This window comes from Solanum dulcamara, chromosome 11 (genome assembly GCF_947179165.1).
Source record: "Solanum dulcamara chromosome 11, daSolDulc1.2, whole genome shotgun sequence".
NCBI classification, from domain to species: Eukaryota; Viridiplantae; Streptophyta; class Magnoliopsida; order Solanales; family Solanaceae; genus Solanum; species Solanum dulcamara.
In genome coordinates, this window is record NC_077247.1 from 57107970 (window position 1) to 57129796 (window position 21827).

Here is a 21827-nt window from a genome sequence, read left to right on the forward strand (position 1 = left end):
CATAGGGGTGAGTAAAATTACCCTATTTGTTACTCCCTCCGTTTCAATTTATTTGACGTATTTTGTCTTGCACAAAGTGTTAGTAAATAAAGAAGATTTTTGAATCTTATGATGTAAAATTAAAGATATGTTGAATGTACTAAAATATTCTTTAATCTTGTGGTATTAAACATGTCACGAAGAAAGTTGAAATGAAAGAGTTGATAAGAAAGGAAAGAGTCATTCTTTTAGAAATGAACTAAAAGGAAAAGTGTGTTGAACAAAATTGAAACGAAGTGAGTATTTCTTTAAGGGGTGTGTCAAGTTAAACAATGTAAAGATGGATGGAGGGAGGAACTTATTGGTAGCGCGTAGTTTAGCCGTCAATAAAGTGGATTGAGAATTAACTTAGTGATTAATAAAGTGGATTAAAAATCATAAATAATCCATAAAGTGGATTGAGATTCATAAGTCGGCAAAAATTTATAGTCAATAAAGAATTAATTTAATGGATGATGAAATAAATTGAAAATCATAAATGAAGTGGATTGAGTATGCGGTGAAGATTTGGATGGCTTCATTGGACGTTTAAGGATAAAGATTTTTATCAGCTACGTCAGTTGAATTGTCCAATTATGATCTCTGAAGATGTGTTGGTTACATATATTTATGCCATCTTTCCCCATAGTGCCTGTGCTCCACGGAAGAAGCGTGTGTAACTTTTTAACCAATTCTGTTTTTTTCTTTTTCTTTTGCGTGTTGGCTTCTTGATTACTGATTCTTAAACCTAGGAATGACAAATAGGCAGGCAAGTTTAAAAACGGTTAAATGAAAATGAATTAAATATTTGATCTGTTCATATTTAACACGGATTAAAAGTAGGACAATCAACGAATTATCCATGGCTTCATAAATAATCAGGTGAGGACACAAGTTGAAAGTCAAAATAAGCTTAGATTTTCAGAAAATAAGAACTTATGAAAATATGAATTAATATCCAACCATATATGATTCATTTTTAAAAGGTTGATTATTCAATTCATGGATCGAATAGGATGATTACTTATTTAACCATTTTGCCAGCACTACGGTTAATCATGTGTTAATTTCACATTCCTAACTAGAAGACTAGGACTCTGGCAAGGGTTCAAATTTCAATAGAGTTTTCTTTTTTTTTGGAAAATAAAGAAGAAAATTAGGTAAATTTTTTTATTTGTCCAAGTTTTGATTAAAAAAATTAAGTAATGAAAAGGCTGTATCAACAGAAGGATAAGTAGTCAAAGTTGTTTAAACTATCTGCAAAGTGAAGACATTTAATTACTACAAAGATGAATTAGCAAAATTTAAGTGTGTTGACTGCCAACAAACATTCTGTCATTTATGTGATTGACTGAGTTATTAAATGGATGATCAAGTTTGAATCACCAGCTCTAACAAGAAACGGTCTAAATAATGCGTCTGTACTGGCTGAGTATTGTGTACCTCCTTTTCTTTATGGCTCTGTCTCTCTATTTAACAGTGTTAAGGAAACTTCTAATATTGTACTGTGGGTGCAAATAGAAACTTCCTTGTAATTAATTTGCACCTTTTAGCTTATTCGCAACTGGAAGCTTGATTGAAAAGGGCAAAGAGCCAGAATCAGCAATAGACAAATTAAGCATTTGAACAACTACAAGTCATACAAGATGTTTGATTAGTTCATAATTTCTTGGTACATGAATTGTGTATTCATAAGATAGCCCCTGATGATTATTCTGAACACCTAAAAGGCTAAAAGCAATATAAAGATAGTTTCAAGGTAAAGAAACCTCAGATGAGCCAAACAAAGGGAGGGCAATGAGAAAAACTTAAGGTTGAACTGCGCCAAAGAGGTGAAGAATTCTCTGACTCGAACAAACTACTACTATTCTTATGAGAAAAGAAACAATGATCAAATACATTTTGTGGATTATTCACTTTCATAATCTTCATCATCTCCAAAACTAAACACAGATGCATCTGCTGCAATGGCTTTAATATCACTTGAGCCGAGATTGGGAATAGCAGCTCTCTCAACTGTTTCACTCTTGATCTCGCTTGCACCATTTTTAGGATCGATGTTTCTAAGAGAAAGTTGTTCGCTGTTATGAGTTAGGTTGGCAATCTGCTCCTTTTGGGAGCCAGAATCAACACCTGCAGCAGCAGTTTGTGAAGCTCTTGTCTGACTTCTTGTACTTGAAGGTGTACCTTCCTCCCCTTCACTATCTGAAAATACATCATCACCACGATTTTGTCCCCCAGACACCTTGTTCTTGTTCAAATTAGCTTTAGTTCCTTCACTGGATGAAGACATGTTTCCTTGTCTCGGGTCCTTTCCTTTGGAAGCACTATCAGCCTTGGACTTTACTGGAACATTTCCATCATAATCCACCATCACAATCTCAACTTTGAATCCTGGAGATGGTAGTTTCCTCTGAAAGATGTTTATAGATTGTGAAAGAAGAGACAAATTCAATTACAAATTAGATGATAGTTAAAATGCTATATCCATGGGAACAAAAGAATGGACATTCAGAAAGGATACTGACCGAGACCCTTAATAATAACAAAGTATTACAGATGAGAAGCATATCAATTACCTTATCAAAGCCATCCAATTCTGAAACATCTAAAATCAGTCTGTTTTCCATCATTGACGTGTTCAACCAGCTGTAATGGAAAATGGGATGAAATTCTTATGTGCCAAAAAATTATTCAGCTAACATTTTCTCCCGCTGTCCCGCAGCCCTCTTCTCACAAGGAGTTGCTATGGGTAGCGCTAGAACAGAATGCTTTATTATGGATTAGGCTAAGAAGTTTCTCTATCCCCACAACTCCCAACCCCTTCTTATTTTCGTTTTTCTTTTGTGGGTCTCCCTACTTTAAATTACGATTAAAATAGATCCTCCAAAGGCATGTACACATATATGAAAGACTGAAAAGAGCAAGGATCAATTGCAAACCAATAAAAATCTCCTTGGTGATCATGAAAATAGATCTTGAAGTCGCCTGCCAACTCAGTTAGACCAGGTTCACCTGGTAGAGCAAAAACCATAATTCCTTTTCTTTGTGTTCGTATCCAAAAATCTTCAGGCTGCAATAAAAATGGTACAACAATAAAATATGATATATCACGAAGGAACAACAACTTTGAAACTGAATGTCTTTTAAAACAAATGTAAGCACGGGAAATAAATAAGAAAGCTCCATACAAAGAAACTGAACTAATTTACCATTAGGTCCTTAGTCTTTGGATGCTTTTTCGTTGAGAATAGGATGCCTGCAGAAAGTATAACATAAATACTGTGCTGGATTGAGTTATCTTTGCAAACTGACGGGATAAAATGCATCCTACTTAGTAGAAACATCACTAAAAATATTCAAACTCAAAGGGAATCACTAAAAACATTCACTTGGAAGGTGATACATATGAGGTTTGCTTCACGAAGTATCTCAACAGATACAAGGTGTAGCATTAAATGTCCCAGTATTTGGACTAGAAGAATGTGAAGAGGCCACTAGAATTTCTGAAGATAAGTAATTCCAACTACTAAGGTCGTAGAATCCCTAACCACCACTTCACACGAATGCTCAGATCTTTTACAATCAACTGACCCTCCAAAACTTCTAAATCTGTATTGCACGGAACTTTAGTGCTCATTTTCTCCGGTCCAGGCTCGTGTGAGATATCAAATTACATATTACTATAACTATGTGATTACTAGTTTTATCATATCTGTATGTGTCCCAGGAATATTACCCAGTGTTGACAAAGAGGAAATATGCCTAATCAATCCATTATTTATAATAGGATTACAGATGGATTTTGTTATTTTGCCAATGTTGTGTGCACAAAACCTACCACTGTGACCAGATATAGTTATTGAAGGCCTTATCCAGGATGAACACTTGTGGAATCGAAATCCTCTCAGCATGCACCTGCAGCATGAACTACTTAATTACTTCTTGAAGATTAGATCAAGAATTAACAATAGTTAACAAGAAATGTACCTACGTCCAGGCGAAGCTTCACCGCCAAATTTAGTCAAGATGCGCTCAAAATATTTTACATACCTCTAGGAAAAGAAGAAAAGTCATTAGCTAGATCAAATGAAATAAATCACGGTATAACAATATGTTTCATTAAAGGTGTTGACTAACAATCTGACTTGGAAGAATAAGAGCCTTCCCATCTATGCATCTTTTTTGGTTATAATAGTTGATGCATTCCTCAGCTGTTGGGAAAAACTGAATAGCAAAAAGGGTAAAACAAAAAGTGTGAATGAGAGAACCCGTGTCGCGAGAAGGAAAAAGGATGTTGCATCTGGCACGAGATGATAAAGAGAGAGAACTAGGCAAAAGTTTCAGACCACAAGCTAGTATTTTCCATGTATTACGTCTCACCTTCAAGAACAAAAGGAGGCTACATATCATAAGTCCTGTCCTCGCCATTCCAGCTTTACAGTGTACAACTACCACATTTAGAATGTCCTCCTTCAACCATGAATATGCACTTAGGCAAAACAGTTTAATAAGATGAATTGGCGGGCAGTTGTGGTCATCAAATGGGAAAGATGCAACCTGCTCATATTCAACAAAAATCATCTAATTGAAGATGTAACAATAAGCAACTGCAAAAAAATTCAAGACTTCTACACCAGCACAAATTCTTCAAACAAAATTCAAAATGAACAGCTACTCACCAAAATCCTTCCAAAAACAATTTTTCTCCACTTTGTGGCTCTGTAACCCGAAAGTGAACTAGTACAAAGTAAAGTCCTAGTTAACAGTATCATATCAGCAAAGGAGATGTTCCACTATCAGCCATCTATTTCAGGTTTCTGAGTTAACTAGATTCACATTAGAAACATGTGGGGCACTGGGAATCTACCCCAAGTGTCCCAACTCCGTTACAAGTGTGAACCGGACATTTGGATCAAAAAAATTATCAAAAGGTGGCATTGTAGCAGTCCATTAGCTTATTAGTTAGATTGAGATTATTTTGGGATTATTGCTTCCTCTTTGTTTTACGATTCATTTGCTTTTTAATAGCGAACATTTGAATCCATAAAAGTGAAGGAGCAGTAACCCAAAAAACCTTGAATACATGATAATAAACTAAAAAAAAGTTGGATATAATCAGCAAAATATTCCTTTTTTCCATTGACAGGATAGTCCTAAGTATGAAATTTTGCAATGAGCACACACAAAAGTTTCTTTGATAAAATAGAAAACATGTATCTAGTTATCCGCAAAACCTCAAAATTCGACGGAATCAAAATAAAATTTATAGGAAGAAATTTTCACCTTTCCTCCAAATAATGAAGCATCGTACAATCTCTCTGAACAAAGATTGTAAACTTTGTATTTTCCCTGCATTGCAAGAGAGAAAGAGTAGCAGTAAGAGATAAATCAATGAAAACAATAAAATTGAATCAGAAATCCCCCTCCCCCTCCCCCCCTCCCATGTCTTGCTTAAACCTACAAGACGAAAAAAAGAGCATTTCTCTTTTCATCTCTCAGTGTCCTCTAGAAAAAGAATACCTACATAATATTTTTCAGCCACAAGAGAAAAAACACAGCTGTGTTTGTATTTGGGACACATTGATAGCAACACCCAAATGCTACTGCAGTTCTAAATACAACTTAAGAAAGCAAAATTCTGAATCGTAACATCCCTAAAAAACTACCAGAAATTGTTTTAACAGAAGTTGACAACTGAAGATCCAAAAAAACACCATGATGAGCAGACACTTTTACAGCATTCTTGGAACACTCACTACCCTGAAAAAGCATAGCTATGGTATTTCAAGAAGCAATATTCTTGCAAAAAGTATAAGATGCACTTCAATAGAGTTACTGGGGACAAAAAGCGATTTACTCAAGTACCTGATGATGAGTCTCGAAAAATTTGATCACTTCCTCCATGTGATTTCGATAGAACCCCTGTATCATCCATCAAATATGTTAGAGATGCAGGTCTGGAATAAGTGGAAAATATCCAAAAAGTAAATATGGGCAATCTTTACCTCAACATATCCAAAGAAACCAGAGCTCATGTCGCCTGCAGGGAAACCCATAGCTATGATATTCTCTGTTATGTAAGTCATATCCAAATCAAATCCACCCTCCTGTTTTATTTAACCAGTTTACAAAAATAATCAGCTAACATCGAAGAAAAGACACATCAATCTTGCTTTGCCTACAGACTGAGCATATCAACATCAAAATGGAAGGAAAGCCTTACGAGCTCTGAGGTTAAGGCTGTCATGTCAACTTATCTGAAGAATATATGGGATTGCAACGCATATCAATACTCAATTTAGCTTGTTATTCAGGTTGAGTTTATTTTTTGGGATTTAAAAAGTATATATTCATTTTAAGAAGTCAACATCATCTAGGCATAACAAAAAGAGGAAAGGACCATGTCAGAAACTGGAAGGTGCATTTAGGGACTTGAATTATGAATTTGAGAAGCAACTAGTGCTTTTCTAATCAGATAAAGTTACTTTTTGCATCTGTATGATGTATGAATATGCAATAGCAAGAAAGTTTAGCTCACTCTATAAGACAAAGTAAGCAAATAATGTCGTCAAAACCATGTTGAACTTTTAACCTTCATGTGTCAGTAAAATTTTGATGTATCTACGTAAGACACAAAGGATGTCCACTATTACAAAAAACAAATCTAGGCAAAAGTAAAAAAAAATTCAAATCTTATTTAGTAAATTCAAAAGACACCTTAACATATAACATAGACATATCATCTGATGGAATAGCTATAGCTTTATCTTTTTCTTTTCTTTATTTAAGTAATGCTATTGTCTTTATTCAAACGTCACTCTAAAGTTTCAAGGAATGAACAAAGAAAAAGGATTTCTTGGGCTTTTATCAATATGATCATGGAGAGATTTGGGGTAATATCTAGAGTTGCTAACTAAATGCTATTGACTTCGTATCTTATACGAGTAAGAAAAACTTAAGGGTAATGTATAGAGTTGCAAACTAAATGGTATTGACTCATATCTCATATGAATAAGAAAAACTGAAGACATAAACAAAGTAGAGACATTCTGATCTACCTGGTATCTTCGCTTGTTTTGAGATACGGCATGTCGTGCCTTAACTTGCACAGCCTTCACAGCATTCAGAGATGTGTCGATTAGCCCTTTGGCGATTGATTCAAATACATTTGATTGTGTGGTTGGTGAGTTGCCTCCAGCGCGATCATTTGCTGCAGAAGCTTTTGAAGTGAATGGCAAACCAAGTCCACTAGCAAAACGTGAGAAGGAAGATGTCCCAGAATCTCCAACCGTTGACCCCTGCTGCCCAGGTGCTACAGGCTGTGGAAAGTTTAAGGTTTGCGCCCAAGATGATATGGCTGATGCAGGTGTCTTAGATGTGTTCTGAGCAGAATTATCTTTCTGGGAAGCAATTGGCTTGGGAGCTTCAGCATCAGAAGGTTTAGCGGAGAGTTGTGGAGATGAACTAGCGGATTCAGATTCCATTCTGCAACCAAACAGAAAAAAGAAAAGATAATCAGCCTTGAGAAGAACCACAATAAAAAATCAAATGGGTAAATAGGTGTCATCATACGACACAGTTGAAATGGAACAATGATCTCTAGTCATCAATCAATGCTAAGCTTAACCTAAAAAGTCTCTTCGTGCTGAGGGAAAGAACAAATTGTAAACAAATAACAGCAGGCTACGTTTTTAAATTCAATTGTAAATATTTGTTCTTCTCATTATGGATGTGATTATACATATTGCTTTTCAGCAAATTCAGAACAAAGAATCATTAGTCAACTTCTTTTCATCCTGTAACTATAGTTGTCCATTCACTCTGTTCAATGATGCCAGAAACTGTTTGAGGCCAGTTTTTACACAAGAGAGTCCATCGAGATAAGCAAAACCAAAACCACTCAAAGAGCAGAAAACATTGCGACATCTTATAGCCTCCGCTGCATTGCATTCAAGAAATTAAAAAGCAATGCTAACCATGATTCCTCTTCACATACATGAGCTAAGACAATATGGTTAATAACAATGACTAGAATAATAACGCCTCAATCCTGCAATTGCAACAGCTATATAAGCAAAATAAAAAGGCCTAAAAGGTCGCCTAACATTTTGACTACCAGTGAATTACGATTGGCACCTCGCTAGTGAAAAATAAGCATGGATCCGAGCTTTACGAAATGAAAATGAGATCCAGTGCAAGGTGAGAATTGTGCATTATCGATTCCGAAGAATCACGATGTGCATTGTCAAGTATACATGTAAGGAAATATGATTGAACCGGAAAATTCGGATCACTCACGGTCGGTCACGGAGACTGGAAATGAACAGAAGCTGGTGCAAGCTCTAATTGTCTAGAGGCTTCGAAAATCTCCGTTTTCGAATTTCAAAGAATGCCAGAAATGTGGTATACGCACTCCGCCAATGGTTTCTACATTCAAGGCGGTGCAACGGTGGTGGTGACTGGCTGCCGGCGAATTGTACTGTTAGTTTGAACGAATTTATTCAGATCGGGATCTTTACAGTTGTAGTCAAAAGCTGAATTAAATGTACCTATATGTTTTGATAAACGAGCTCTAGAGTCTCTCTTATATCTTCCTCATCTCATATAGTATATATTAATAACACCCCAATTGGATTATATATCGTGATCTTTTACTATTTGCATCTTTAAATTATATTTAATATGTGAAACGAAAATTTTCATAAATAACTTAGTCCTAAAATGTTTGTATGTATCCACGATCCTGTTTAGGAGCTATTCTTCCGTTTGTATAATTCTTTATTAATATATAAGTATGTACAAATTCTATATTTATACATTTTAATTTTTTTTTAAAACTTATACAAATTAAATGTATTAATATTATAATTAGGCTTAAGTCAGCCTCTTAAAGTGGTTCGCATAATTCACTTAGACACTTTAACTAGAACTAGTACCTATTGAACACCTAAAATATTCAAAATATGTACCTATTAAACACAAACGGATGTGGCAAAAAATGTGTTCATCACCTTCTCCAGGTGCGTAAAGATATCCCAAATGATATTTTTCTTCCTTTTTTTCTTGAAAAAGTACACTTGTTTTTGCTTATAGTACATTTATCAATAAATGGCCCATTTGGTTAAATAAAAAAAAATTGAACAAAAATGTCCACAATTAATAGTTTGATTTTAAAATGTCACGGGCATCAATAATTTGGTCCAAAAAATTACTCCATTGTTATGTAATGGATCAGAAAAGAAAGGGTTAGAGACCGGGACATACAAATTTAATCATTTCAACAAATAAATGATATTACAATCAAATTACCTAATTTATTGTATTTACATTCTATACACAATGAGTTACTCTGACTTTACATGGAAACTGTACAATCCGTTCCTTTTTCCTATTTTTCGTGTGTGTGTGTGTGTTGAGAGAGTGTTGCTGCCACTAAAAGCTAGTGTTACATTTGGTACATACATTTATTTGTTGAATCTGTATAGATGTACCGAGCTCCATATCCAAATTATCCTTCAACGTGATGATCGCAAACTGGATATCTTTAGAGTGAAATTAGTAGGTAGCAAGCAGAACCAAATTAGGTATACTCACGAGAGCTTTTAGACACTAGGATACGGCTGATCTTAGTAACTTTGCTACACGTTCAAGGTTGATTTCATGCCAATATAATCTCTGCCATGCCTCGGAGGAACTCTTACTCCACAAACCTAACTTCGAAATCTGCTCATGCAGAGCACCCAAGTTGGCAAAAGAGGGACAAAAGTTGATTGCCCATGAGCACACTTACAAATGAAAAGATATTACAATCATTAATAATATGGAATTCCTCTTTTAAACATACCATCAAATGCAGTTCCAAGGCAGATATTTTCTGAAATGCAATTTTCCATTCACTTAAAAGCACAATGAAGTTTCCTTTTAACTCCTCAACAATGAGAGAACATTCTGAAGACAACAATGCATCTCCAAGCATAATTGCACCTACGAAAATAAATAAATACAAAAGCAACATCTGGAAACAATCCATCAATTATGCTTCACCCCCAAAATTAGTTGACTTGCTTTATTGATCCTCATTCCTCTGTATCTGTACCACTCTATCAACATCGGAGTTATTGTTCCAACACAAAAGAAAACAAAGACATAAGGAGTAAAGAAAAATATCTGAAATCACTTTTGGTTCTACTTCCATGTTCTTTCCTTCTTTTTTTTCTTATGCGGGGGTGGGTGGGTGGAGGCGAGAGAGCATCAAAGTAGCTCCAAATTCATTAATTAAATATTAACTTACTCCTAAGGCTTGTTAGTCAGGACCTAGTTCACTGAAGGGGTACTCTATTGATGATCCATTTGTATCAGCAAGCTATGGGTTGCAAATACATTACTTAAAGAACATGACACAGCAACCATGAGAAAGATAGGAGTTAAATGGAGAGAAATATGAGAGCTAGTTAGTGTCGATGGACTAGCCTGTTGAATAAATTTCAACAGATTAACCACATCAGTTAAATTAACAAATAAAATACACGGAATCTATATTATCACGAAAACAATCATTTTCTTATGAAACACGATCAAGAGAATCTTGTTAGCTAGTGGAGTTCCTAAAACATGAATGAAGCCATAAATAGGTTTCAAATTAAGTTGGAAGCTATTCAAGTGTAAAGGTCTTATAATTCAAAAAGAGATAACGTCTAGCATTGTTTTGTTACTAATGGTATTAGAACAAAAAAGCTCTTCCCTTAGAAGTTACAATTCATAATTCACTAGCTATAATCAACCCAATAAAAACATAAAATGGACCTTAAGAGACAATGCGCACAAATGAAAGGCCTAAACCCTCAAAAATCCTTCTTGCTTTCAACAAGATGGAGCACAGAACAGATATAAACTGTAATTGATACCTCAGAATGGAATAACTAGCCAGAGAAGAAGTGCTTGCCAGGCTTTGTTTTCCATATTTAGACAGGCATATATCCTTTTTTGGGAGGAATATGAATGTTGAAGAGACTAAGCTATAAAGTGTAGTAAAAGGTTTGAGAATGTAGGTGAGCAACTAATCCTCTATTAAAACCTTTCACTTCTAAGACTGATTTGCAAATAGTTTACATGTACTTTAACTTTTTGAATGTATAATATGCCAGAGACAAGTATTAGAAAATGTTAACGCAAGAAGTGTGACAAATGTTGGCGGCTTGTGAATCAGACTTAAGTTCTGGCCTTAACTAAAACATATAACTTCATGCTCAGAGTTAGGTTTTAACTTTAATGCATGTTGCAAAATTTAGTGCAATGGAATTTCTGGTAAATGTTAATTTCATCAAGTTCCATAGACTGGTTGTGTGATGAAACTCTAAACAAAGATCGTAATTTACCTGGTAAATGATATTGAAGTTTGAGAATGATTGTTGCAGATCCAACCCCAGTTTTGAATTTGGTCAGCATAGTTGTGTAGTAATTGGTAACCAACTTCAGGAATGACCTGCAATTTGCAAAAGCATGGTCAAAGACTCAAAAATCAATGTTACCTATGATAAAGAGTTTCAAGACATCTCCACAAGACTTAAAATCAATGTTACCTATTATCAAAATAAACGCACCAATTCTTGCTCAGAATCAGGATAGGTTGTTGTCCTCATTTTTCCGATCGGGACCTGATAATTCAATAAGTTATAGATTCCAAATTGAAATGACACTTCAATGAATTTTTAGACAATCATTACCTTATCACGCAGTTCTTCCAAACATTGAGAAGCACACAACATAGACGTGTTGGTATAGTTCTAATATCATGTTAATAAAATGGATATTCAACATAACTAACTCACAAAAACTAATTCAAAAGATGGAGACTTTTTTTAGTAACATAGAAGATAAATGTTAGACGACAGAATTCAAATGCATATATGACCTTTGAGAATTTTGTTCACATAGCGGCCTTATATTTTCATTGAGTTCCATTTAGTATCACACGTTGCTACCAAATTGACACACAACAGTCGATGAAAACAAGCTCTGGGGGAGATGCCTGCCCCAGGGACCTAACTTAGAAATATTTATGCAAGGAACAAAGAATGAAGCTACATTCTAAAGAGGAATCTTTATTTTTCTGCTTAAGTTCATTCTTGAGTATTTCTAGTTTTTATATTTCCCACATGATGAACAGGTATCCTCCTACTCAGCTAAACTTGGATAATCGGTAGAAGAATGATTGGCTAGATCATTTGCTTCACTGCGAAGCTGATAATATATAAGTTTAACAGTGCAAAATATCAAATTTACCATTCAAGTTCTAGAATAGGGACAACTGCTACGCTTATTTGAACTAATGCCCACAAACTAAGCATAGCATAAAAAACGGTAACATTTTTCACTTAACAAATAAAATCTAAATAGCAAATCAAAAATAGAAAAAAATAAAGGTTTCCTTTTTTACAAAAGCTGAAAATTACTGAGGACAACTACACCAAAAATTCTGTTGATTTCATAAAAACAAAAAGTTAGTAATTAAACTTGTTTAATTATCACTACAGTGGGATGATGCATCAGCCTTCTGCACAAAGTAACTACATCAATAATACTATAGCCATAGTTGTAGGCTATAGTATACAATCATATACAATTTGATCTAATCCAATCATATACAATTCGATCCAATCCAATCATATCCAATCCGATCCAATCCAATCATATACAATCCAATCACATACCATCCAATCCAATCATATACCATCCAATCCAATCATTTACAAATCAACAAATAAGGTCAAAGTACTCAACTCACTAGATATGTGAATTAGAATTTAGAAATGTTTTACAACTCGACTCAATCATCTACAATCTCAATCAAACCAATCATATCATGCACAATCAACTCAATAATAAACTCAAAGGCCTCGACTCAACAAGTATGCAAATTAAAATTTAGCAATGTTTTTCAATTCGACTCAATCATTTACAATCTCAATTAAACCAATCATATCATGCACAATCCACTCAATTTGGGAGTTTTTCTAACTGACAACCATCACTTATGAGCTAGTGTTGTGCAACAAGCCGACATTGTTGCCACGTCCGTTCAAGACTTTGTCAGGGTATGAACGAATCAACCAATCATGGATCTAATAATCAATCAAGTCCTATCATGTCAGGACAATGAAATAGGAAACATCCGACTTTAACGGTTCAATCCTTTACTACGTTGGCTACGTAGTTCATAGGATTCGAGTAGGGACTATACTCTTACCCAATTCAGTGCTCGATACTCCTCTCAAGACTCAATATGCTCATATCTATCAGGTGAGTAAAATACTCAAAATGCTCATTTAGTCTCTTTTGGACTTAGTTCAAATCAACTCATTTAGTCTCGTTGGACTCTTTTCAAAACTCAATCAATCTGGTCTCAATGGACCTTCTTTCAAAATCACCTCATCTCAATCATCAAACTCTTCTCTTTAGATTTGATACAATCTTAACTCAATGAATGCAGTAAATATTAAATGCATTTAAAACATAATTTTAACTCCTCAACTCATCTCAAAATAGACGTTTTAATGTAAAACTGCTCAACTCGTTTATACTCAAAATACTCATAAGACTCCAATCAAATCGAATTATGCAAATTATATCGTATAGTCACATTAGACTCCAATCCACTCCATCTCAAAACATTATCATCAACATTACCTCTTGACCGATCATACTATCCAATCAATCCCTATCACATTTTTTTCAAGAGTAATTTAGGTATGCATTTATGACAACAGTTAATCCTATCCAATCATTTCTTCATTTATTTAGCCAATCTTTTGGGGCTAAATCATGACTCATCAAGACTCCAAACAAATCTAGATTTGATATCTACATTACTAATGTCAAGGAAAACGAAAACACTGTAAAAAACAAGCATCCGATATAGAAAATGTAAACCAAAGATTAGTTTTCCATTTTTCTTTGGTCAGGAAAATATACGGAAATAAGTGGATACAAAAATATTAAAGGACCTGCAAATTAAACAGTGGTTGTTACGGAAACAGAGAGTAGAAAAGATAACTTATCAAATCTTTTATCTGAAATGTATCCTGAGAGCTTGAATGAACCATCACTTGCATTCAATTCATTAAGGGAACTTAGATGAATCCCAAACTCACTGGACAATAGCGGCAACGGAGAAGGAGAAGCACGAGTGCAAAGCAGGTCATCCTCACTGCATGCAATGAACAAAATCTAAGAAACCAGACAAAAAATATCCTTAAGTTAGCTGGTGTCACAAAGATAGACCGGACCATTCAATAACAAAAATTTTGAAGGAGACACTGGGATGCACAACGGTGATTCTTAGCAGAGACTCTTTCAGAGAATGCAAGAACTTATTTGGGCTTCCAGATTATATATGCAAACCAAAAGATCAATCAGGTCAAAGTACAGCTTTACAAGTAAAGGATGTAAATCAGTATTTTTCATCTGTTTGAATTGTGAGAAAACTAGAAGTACTTGGAGTGCATTTGCTTCTTTTGAATGGGTTGGTTGTAAAATACATCAGCAACAATAACTGTACAAGTTTCCAAGAAATTTCCTTATTAGCAAACTGCAGTCAACTCTTGTATCAGGTAGGCTTATAAAGAATTACTTGTTGTACCAACATCTTGTCTACAATCATCAATTCCAAGGTGCAAACATTTGCGGTCCTGCAAAATATGGCAAGAACAAAGACCAAGTTAGTAGGTATATACCAAACCTAATGGATACTACCAACTAAATCTCAAAAGAACCTTACCTTAAAACCTTATGATATCCATTTGGCCTTCCATGAGTTTTAGTAACAATTTCCAACAAAGAAACGTCAGAAATAGAGCTCAAAGCCTCTCCTTTAAAACCAAAGCTTGCTGGGAAAGCATGCATATCATCGGAATGGTTGTATTTTGATGTCGCTAGTGTAAAGGAAGCATACGAAACCATAGTTAAAATAGCCAGACAAAAAGGAAGCATAACAGAAGATGAAAGAAACAAGCATATATAGTCTCCATAAGTTGGGCTAAAAGTACCTAAAACACCAATATGTATGTTCCAGCTCAACTTCAGCTAGAATAAATAATCAAAACATCTCTACATACAGTAGTGATCAACAAAAAATATATAACATCTCCTCTCCCCCCCTCCACCCCCCACAAAGCTACCCCTTTTCTTTTGGGGAGGCGGTACAGGTAAAGAAAGTAATCATTTCAAATGAAGCACCAGAAAAGAGATGTACATGAACATCTTACAATAAAAGCAAAACAAAAATTTAAGCATCAATATTTTGTGTTGTGTATAGCCAAACAAATTTTCCCAATTACAAGTAAAACCACAAAACCATAGATAAAAGAACATTTGTAAAAAGATACTAATGAACACAAACCGTCAAACAGCCTATCAGTTTAGTAATGTATGCAATCCTATAGACTACAACAATCATTCAAAGTTAAGAACATCATAGTTGTCGGGCAAAAGAAATTTTGTACAGCAGCATCAATACAATAAAAAAGATGATGACAGTCAACATTTTGCAAAATATTTACCATATCTTTCTCCTATCAGCACCAATCCATCTCATGAGACACCAGATGTTTTCTTAAGAAAGTACAACTTCAGGTGATGAAGTAAAAGAATAAAGTAAGCAGAACTATCTGCACATTAAAATGCATTAGATCAATGTCAAAGAAACTAAAACTTATTATTTTCATCCACCTTAACATAGCAGGTTCCAATGCCAATAGCAACAGATAAGAGTACACTATTATAAGAATAACAAACATAAAAAGAATAGTCCTATAAGGAAGTAAATCTCATTGGAAAAAGAAATAGAGTTGTAATAGAAGAATATTCATTTGGAAAAAAAATAATGATACCATAATGGAGCATCACACTAAGAGGAGAAAAAATAGTATCAATTATCATATAAAACATATGCTCTCGTCATCAGAAGTAGCAAACAACGGAATATAAGAATTCATTGAAAAGCCTCACCTGTCAATGCCTTTTGTGCAAGCAACACACAAATTTGCAGGTGCAATTAGTCTAAACAATAGAACGACTTGCCATCGTTTTTCACTTAACTATGATGTTATGAGCAGCCCACCTCTACTGAACTTCAAAACATTAACAAATCAAAAAAGATGAACCATAATTTCCATTCTCTTACATGGCACAATTTTCCATTTTTAAGATACGATCGAAGTCAAAAAGTCTAGACCATGTAAAGGAAAATGGCCACTGAGGTCTGAAGGCGTTTACGGAAGTCTGTCCAATTGAGTGTCTTCATTCAAAATACTTCAAATCACAACTTCATATAATTAAAGTACTTAATTTTTTTTAGAGTTGTGCGAGTGGGGCTTCAAGAACGACTCCACATCATTCCATTCGATACCTAGTAAAGTCACATACAGTATTGAAACTTTGAAAGGGTAAATTAGTACACCTTGGTGGCACTAGCATCGAGGCTGTTGAAAACCATCTCCTCATAACCCCTGATCGAATTGAAATTCAAATAGCCTCTAGTATTCGCTTAATAATGTTCCTCATTTCCCTAAAAAAGTAAAAACAAATTCTAGAACATCCTTAACATAGGCTGCGAGAATGACAACATAATTGATTTATTTTTAAAGACTTATTGAACTTCCCTGATATGTTACTAGACAATAAATTCTTAAAAACTACAATTTCTTCAAAACGCAAACAAGTTCTTGAATTTTCCTTAAAGAGAAAGCATGCCAACAAGTTCTTGTTTTTTTTATTATATAAGAATGTATGCAAGAATTCCAAGATAATCTGACAATATCGAGTTCTTCAATTTTCCTTCTTTCTTTTTTAATGGATGGAAGAAAACCAAGAGAATGGGAAGAGCAGTAGTATTTACTTGAGCAGATACAATGGCGGGAAGATTGATTTAGGGTTTTGATCGGACATTGTCAATGGGACAACTAATAGCAGCAATCAGTAGAGTACTCTAAGATGCGCCGGTAGCATATCCTGTTTTTCAGTTCACATCCTTAACATACACAGCGAGGATGACAACATAATTTACTTTTTTTAAAGACTTCTTGAATTTCCTTGATATGTTCCATGAAAATAAATTCTTAAAAACAACAATTTCTTAAATATGCATTTAAGAATACCAATGTTACTTCAAAAAGGCAACAAGTTCTTGAATTTTTCTTAAAAATTCAACATGCAATATCGACTTCTTGAATTTTCCTTCTTTTTAATGGATGGAAGAATATCATGATAATGGCAAGAGCAGTAGAATATCAATAGATAGATAGGTAGGAAAATTGACCTACAAGTTTGAAACTCCTGATCCCTGATCCCACTCAAAAATCAATATACAGCTGGATGTCACCATCTCCTAAAGATATCAAGGCTCCAAGAAGATTGATATAGCAAATATCTAGATTTATGAAAACTGGCGTAAATTTTGAGAAAAACTGCAAAATCCATTTGAAGGGAAGCAGAAATGATTGGGTAAGCAAAAACCAGGAGACTAAGTTCAAACTGGAAGAATTGTCAGTTTTGGAAAACACCAAACACATTGTTATACGAAATATAATACTCCAATCAGTAAAACAAATTGTATGACATGTCCTTGTTAACATTGGCCTGTTTAGTTTTGCAACCAAAAGAAGCTAGAAACGTGGTTTTGCATTGTTTTCCCATAACAAAAGGGAGGTTATTCTGTTCTCCGGGAACAACTGTGATGCAAGGGCCTTATAACTGTTAGGGGGTCCTTTTTAATACTTTGAAATCCTATAGGATTGGTAATAAATAATGATGTTTACCCAGTTTTAACATATTAATTTCACCCACATTAAAGTTCCAAGGAAATGATTAGGTGTTTTAAAATATATTTTTACAGTGAACAACCCAAACCAATTCTCACAAAATAAAACCTAACACAATCTCAATTCTACAAAAGTAAAACCAAAGACTCACATTTGTTTCCCACCCCCAAAAAGAATTAAATCATAAATGCCAACGAAAAATCACACCTTAAATTCCTTAGAGGTCTTTGAAGGCTCCAAAAGTCAAATCATATAAAGATCTTGGGCAGTTTTAGTTCAACAAAAACAGTGGATATATCTGAGATCTACTTCGCTGCCCAATGTCAGAAGCATTGTCAAAACTCATAGCTATGTTATTAAGTAATTTAGGCGGTAGTGGTCCTTTGGAAACAAATGTTGAATTGATATTTGCATTATGAAGGTCAAGAAAAACAAAAACACAGTAAAAAATAAGCATACATATAGTAAATGTTAACCAAAGATTAGTTTTTTGTTTCTTTTGTCAGGAAAAAATACTGAAATAAGTGGATACAGAAATACAAAAGGACCTGCAAATTAAACAATGGTTGTTAGGGAAACAAAGTGTAGAAAAGACGACTTATCACATCTCTTTATCCATCAATTTGGGCCTGTATACCTTAGTGTGTAAACATCAAGACCTGAGATATATCCTTAAGGCTTGAATGCACCAAACGTTTGCATGCAATTGTTAAGGGAACTCAGATCCAAACTCACTGGACAAGCAAGGAGAAGGAGAAGAACGTGTGAAAAGCAGGTCATCCTCAGACCATGCAAATGAACAAAATCTAAGAAACCATTAAGGAAATATCCTTAAGTTAGCTAGTGTATCAAAGACGGACCTTTCAATATAAATAATTTTGAAGGAGACACTGAAATGTGCAAGGGCGATTCTTAGCAAAGACTCTTTCCGAGATTGCAAAATCCTCTTTGGACTTCAAGATTATGTATGCAAACCAAAAGAACAATCAGATCAGAGTACAACTTTACAAGTAAAGTATGTAAAAGCAATATTTTTTCCTTGTTTGATCTTGAGAAAACTAGAGGTACTTGGAGTGTATTTGCTTCCTTGGAACTGATTGGTTGTAAAATACATCACGAACAATGACTGCAAAAAGAATAATCCCAATAAATTTCCTTATAAGCAAACAACAGTCAACTTATGTATTAGGTAAGCTTATATAGAATTACCTGTTGTACCAACATTTTGCCTACAATCATCAATTCCAAGGTACAAACACTTGCCGTCCTGTAAACAATGGCAAGAACAAAGACCAAGTTAGTAGTTTTATACCAACCCTAATGGATACTACCAACTGAATCTCAAAAGAACTTTACCTTCAAAACCTTACGATATTCATTTGGCCTCTAGTGAGTTTTAGTAACAATTTCCAACAAAGAAACGTCAGAAATAGAGCTCAGACCCTCCCCTTTAAAGCCAAAGCTTTCTGGGAAAGCATGCATATCATCTGAATGGTTGTATTTTGATGTCGCTGGTGTAAATCAAGCATACAAAATCATAGATAAAATGGCCAGACAAAAAGAAAGCACAATAGAAGATGAAGCACCAAAAAAAAAGGGGGGAGGGGGATACATATAAATATATTGCAAATGAAGCACCAGGATTGAGATGTACTTGAACATCATACAATTAAAGCAAAAACAAAATGTAAGCATCAATATTTTGTGTTGTGTACAGCCATACTAGTTTTCCCAAGTACAAGTAAAACCACAAAATAATAAATAAAAGAACATCAGTAAAAAGATATTAATGAATACACACCATCAAACAGCCTATAGACAATAACAACCATTCCAAGTTATGAACTTCATAGTTGTTGGGCATAATAAATAATGTACAACAGCATCAATACAATAGAAAAGATGATTTCAGTCCAACATTTTGCAAGAAGATTACCGTATCTTTCTCCCATCAGCACCAGTCCATCTCGTGAGACACCAGATCCTTCAAAAGAAAGTACCAACTTAAGGTGATGAAGTAAAATAATAAATTGAGCAGAACTTTCTGCACATCAAAATGCACTAGATCAATGTCAAAGAAACTAATACTTACCATTGTCAACCACCTTAACATAGCATGTCCCAATGCCTATAGCAACAGATACCTGGTGGAAAGTGGAAACTGGGTTAAAGTTCAACCTGGGAGTACACAACTTATGAGAATAACAAACACAATAAGAATAGTCCTACAAAGAAGTAAATTTCATGGAAAAAAGAAACAAGTGTTGTGATATAAGAATATTCATTTGGAAAAAATATTATGATACTAGAATGCAGCATCATACTAAGAGGAGAAAAAATAGTATCAGTTTTCATATAAAGCATATGCCCAGGTCATCAGAAGCCGAAAACAAATGTTCATAAGAATTCATTGAAGAGCCTCACCGGTCCCTTCCTTTTGTGCAAGCAACAAAAAAATTTGCAGGTGCAATTAGTCTAAACGATTAAAACTGGCATGAAAGCACGACTTGCCATCGTTAGTCAATTAACTATATGTTCTCAGCAGCCCATCTTTACTGATTCTCAAAACATTAACAAATCAGAAAAGATGAACCATAATTCCCCATCCTCTTATATGGCACAATTTTCCATTTTTAAGATACAATCACAGTCAAAAAGTCTAGACAATGTAAAGGAAAATGGCCACTGAGGGCGTTTACGAAAGTCTGTCCAATTGAGTGTCTTCATTCAAAATACTACAAATCACAACTTCTTATAATTAAACTACTTAATTTTTTTTAGAGTTGTGCGAGTGGGGCCTTCAAGAACGACTCCACATCTTTCCATTCAATACCTAGTAAAGTCATAATGAATATTGAAACTTTGAAAGGGTAAAAATTAGTATACCTTGGTGGCACCAGCAACAAGACAACCTATGATCAAATTGAACTCCAAATAGCCTCTGGTATTCGCTTTAATTCTCCCCATTTCCTAAAAAAAGTAAAACAAAATTCTTGAACATCCTTAACATAGTCTGCGAGAATGACAACATAATTTATTTATTTTTAAAGACTTCTTGAATATCCTTGATATGTTCCATGATAATAATTCTTAAAAAACTAGAATTTCTTCAAAAGCAAACAAGTTCTTGAAGAATGCATGCCAACAAGTTCTTGGTATTTTTCTTTATAAGAACTTATGCAAGAATTCCAAGATAATCTGACAATATTGAGTTCTCGAATTTTCCTTCTTTCCTTTCTAATGGATGGAAGAAAACCAAGATAATGGGAAGAGCTGTAGTATTTACTTGAGCAGATGGAAAAAATAGTATCAATTTCCATGTAAAACATATGCCCTCGTCATCAGAAGTAGCAAGAATTCATTGAAGAGCCTCACCGGTCACTGCCCTTTTGTGCAAGCAACACAAAAGAACGGAGGGAAAATTGATTTAGGTTTAGGGTTTTGATCGGACATCGTCAATGGGACAGTAAATAGCAGCAATCCGGTGGAGTACTCTAAGCTGCGTCGATAGCATATGAATTTGGGGAAAACAAATTCTTGAACATCTTTAACATACACTGCGAGGATGACAACATAACGGACTTTTTAAAAAGACTTCTTGAAAATAAATACTTAAAATCTACAATTTCTTCAAAAAGCCGACAATAGGAATGTAGAATATCGAGTTCTTGAATTTTACTTCTTCATTTTAATGGATGGAAGAATATCAAGATAATGGCAAGAGCAGTAGAATACCAATAGATAGGTCGGCGGGAAAATTGATTTAGCATTTAGGGTTTTGATCGGACATCGTCACCGGAACAGTTAAGAGCAGCAATCCGGTGGAATATTCTAAGATGCGCAGTAGCGTATGAAGTTCCCGTTTTGAAGTTCAGTCCTAAACTGCGCAATTGGTGTCTGTTTTATAGTTTTCGAATTAGTTAATACATGCGGAAAAAAACACGTGTTAATGGCTTAATGCACGCGAAAAAAAAACAGGTTAATAAAAAA

General features: G+C 34.5%; 1 protein-coding gene and 1 long non-coding RNA gene across 2 annotated transcripts; both read right to left on the reverse strand.

The window, feature by feature from the left end:
• Nucleotides 1-1655: 1655 nt before the first annotated feature.
• LOC129874294 (phosphatidylinositol 3,4,5-trisphosphate 3-phosphatase and protein-tyrosine-phosphatase PTEN2A-like) lies at nucleotides 1656-8632 on the reverse strand. The gene is made up of 13 exons (XM_055949557.1): nucleotides 8320-8632; nucleotides 7080-7506; nucleotides 6027-6128; nucleotides 5887-5943; nucleotides 5305-5370; nucleotides 4402-4578; nucleotides 4159-4245; nucleotides 4009-4073; nucleotides 3860-3936; nucleotides 3231-3277; nucleotides 2961-3091; nucleotides 2598-2667; nucleotides 1656-2431 (listed from the first exon to the last, which is right to left on the reverse strand). The coding sequence occupies exons 2-13, from the start codon at nucleotides 7503-7505 to the stop codon at nucleotides 1928-1930; spliced, it is 1809 nt and encodes a 602-aa protein (XP_055805532.1). The 5' UTR covers nucleotide 7506; nucleotides 8320-8632; the 3' UTR covers nucleotides 1656-1927.
• A 648-nt stretch (nucleotides 8633-9280) lies between these two features.
• On the reverse strand, nucleotides 9281-21714 carry LOC129871988 (uncharacterized). The gene is made up of 16 exons (XR_008762368.1): nucleotides 21573-21714; nucleotides 21124-21394; nucleotides 20724-20807; nucleotides 19930-19981; nucleotides 19774-19821; nucleotides 19194-19348; nucleotides 19047-19104; nucleotides 18698-18963; nucleotides 15579-18643; nucleotides 14798-14951; nucleotides 14651-14708; nucleotides 14515-14572; nucleotides 11601-14227; nucleotides 11397-11503; nucleotides 9866-10121; nucleotides 9281-9744 (listed from the first exon to the last, which is right to left on the reverse strand). It is a non-coding gene; the product is annotated as an uncharacterized LOC129871988 (long non-coding RNA).
• Between the last annotated feature and the right edge of the window lie 113 nt (nucleotides 21715-21827).

Excerpts from the sequence above, each read along its gene's own strand:
- LOC129874294 (XM_055949557.1), bottom strand. The coding sequence starts at position 7,505 with ATGGAATCTGAATCCGCTAGTTCATCTCCACAACTCTCCGCTAAACCT. Across the intron at positions 5,371-5,886 it reads TTTTCGAGACTCATCATCAG|GGAAAATACAAAGTTTACAA; the intron begins GTACTTGAGTAA and ends CTTGCAATGCAG. Across the intron at positions 2,432-2,597 it reads AATTGGATGGCTTTGATAAG|AGGAAACTACCATCTCCAGG; the intron begins GTAATTGATATG and ends AACATCTTTCAG.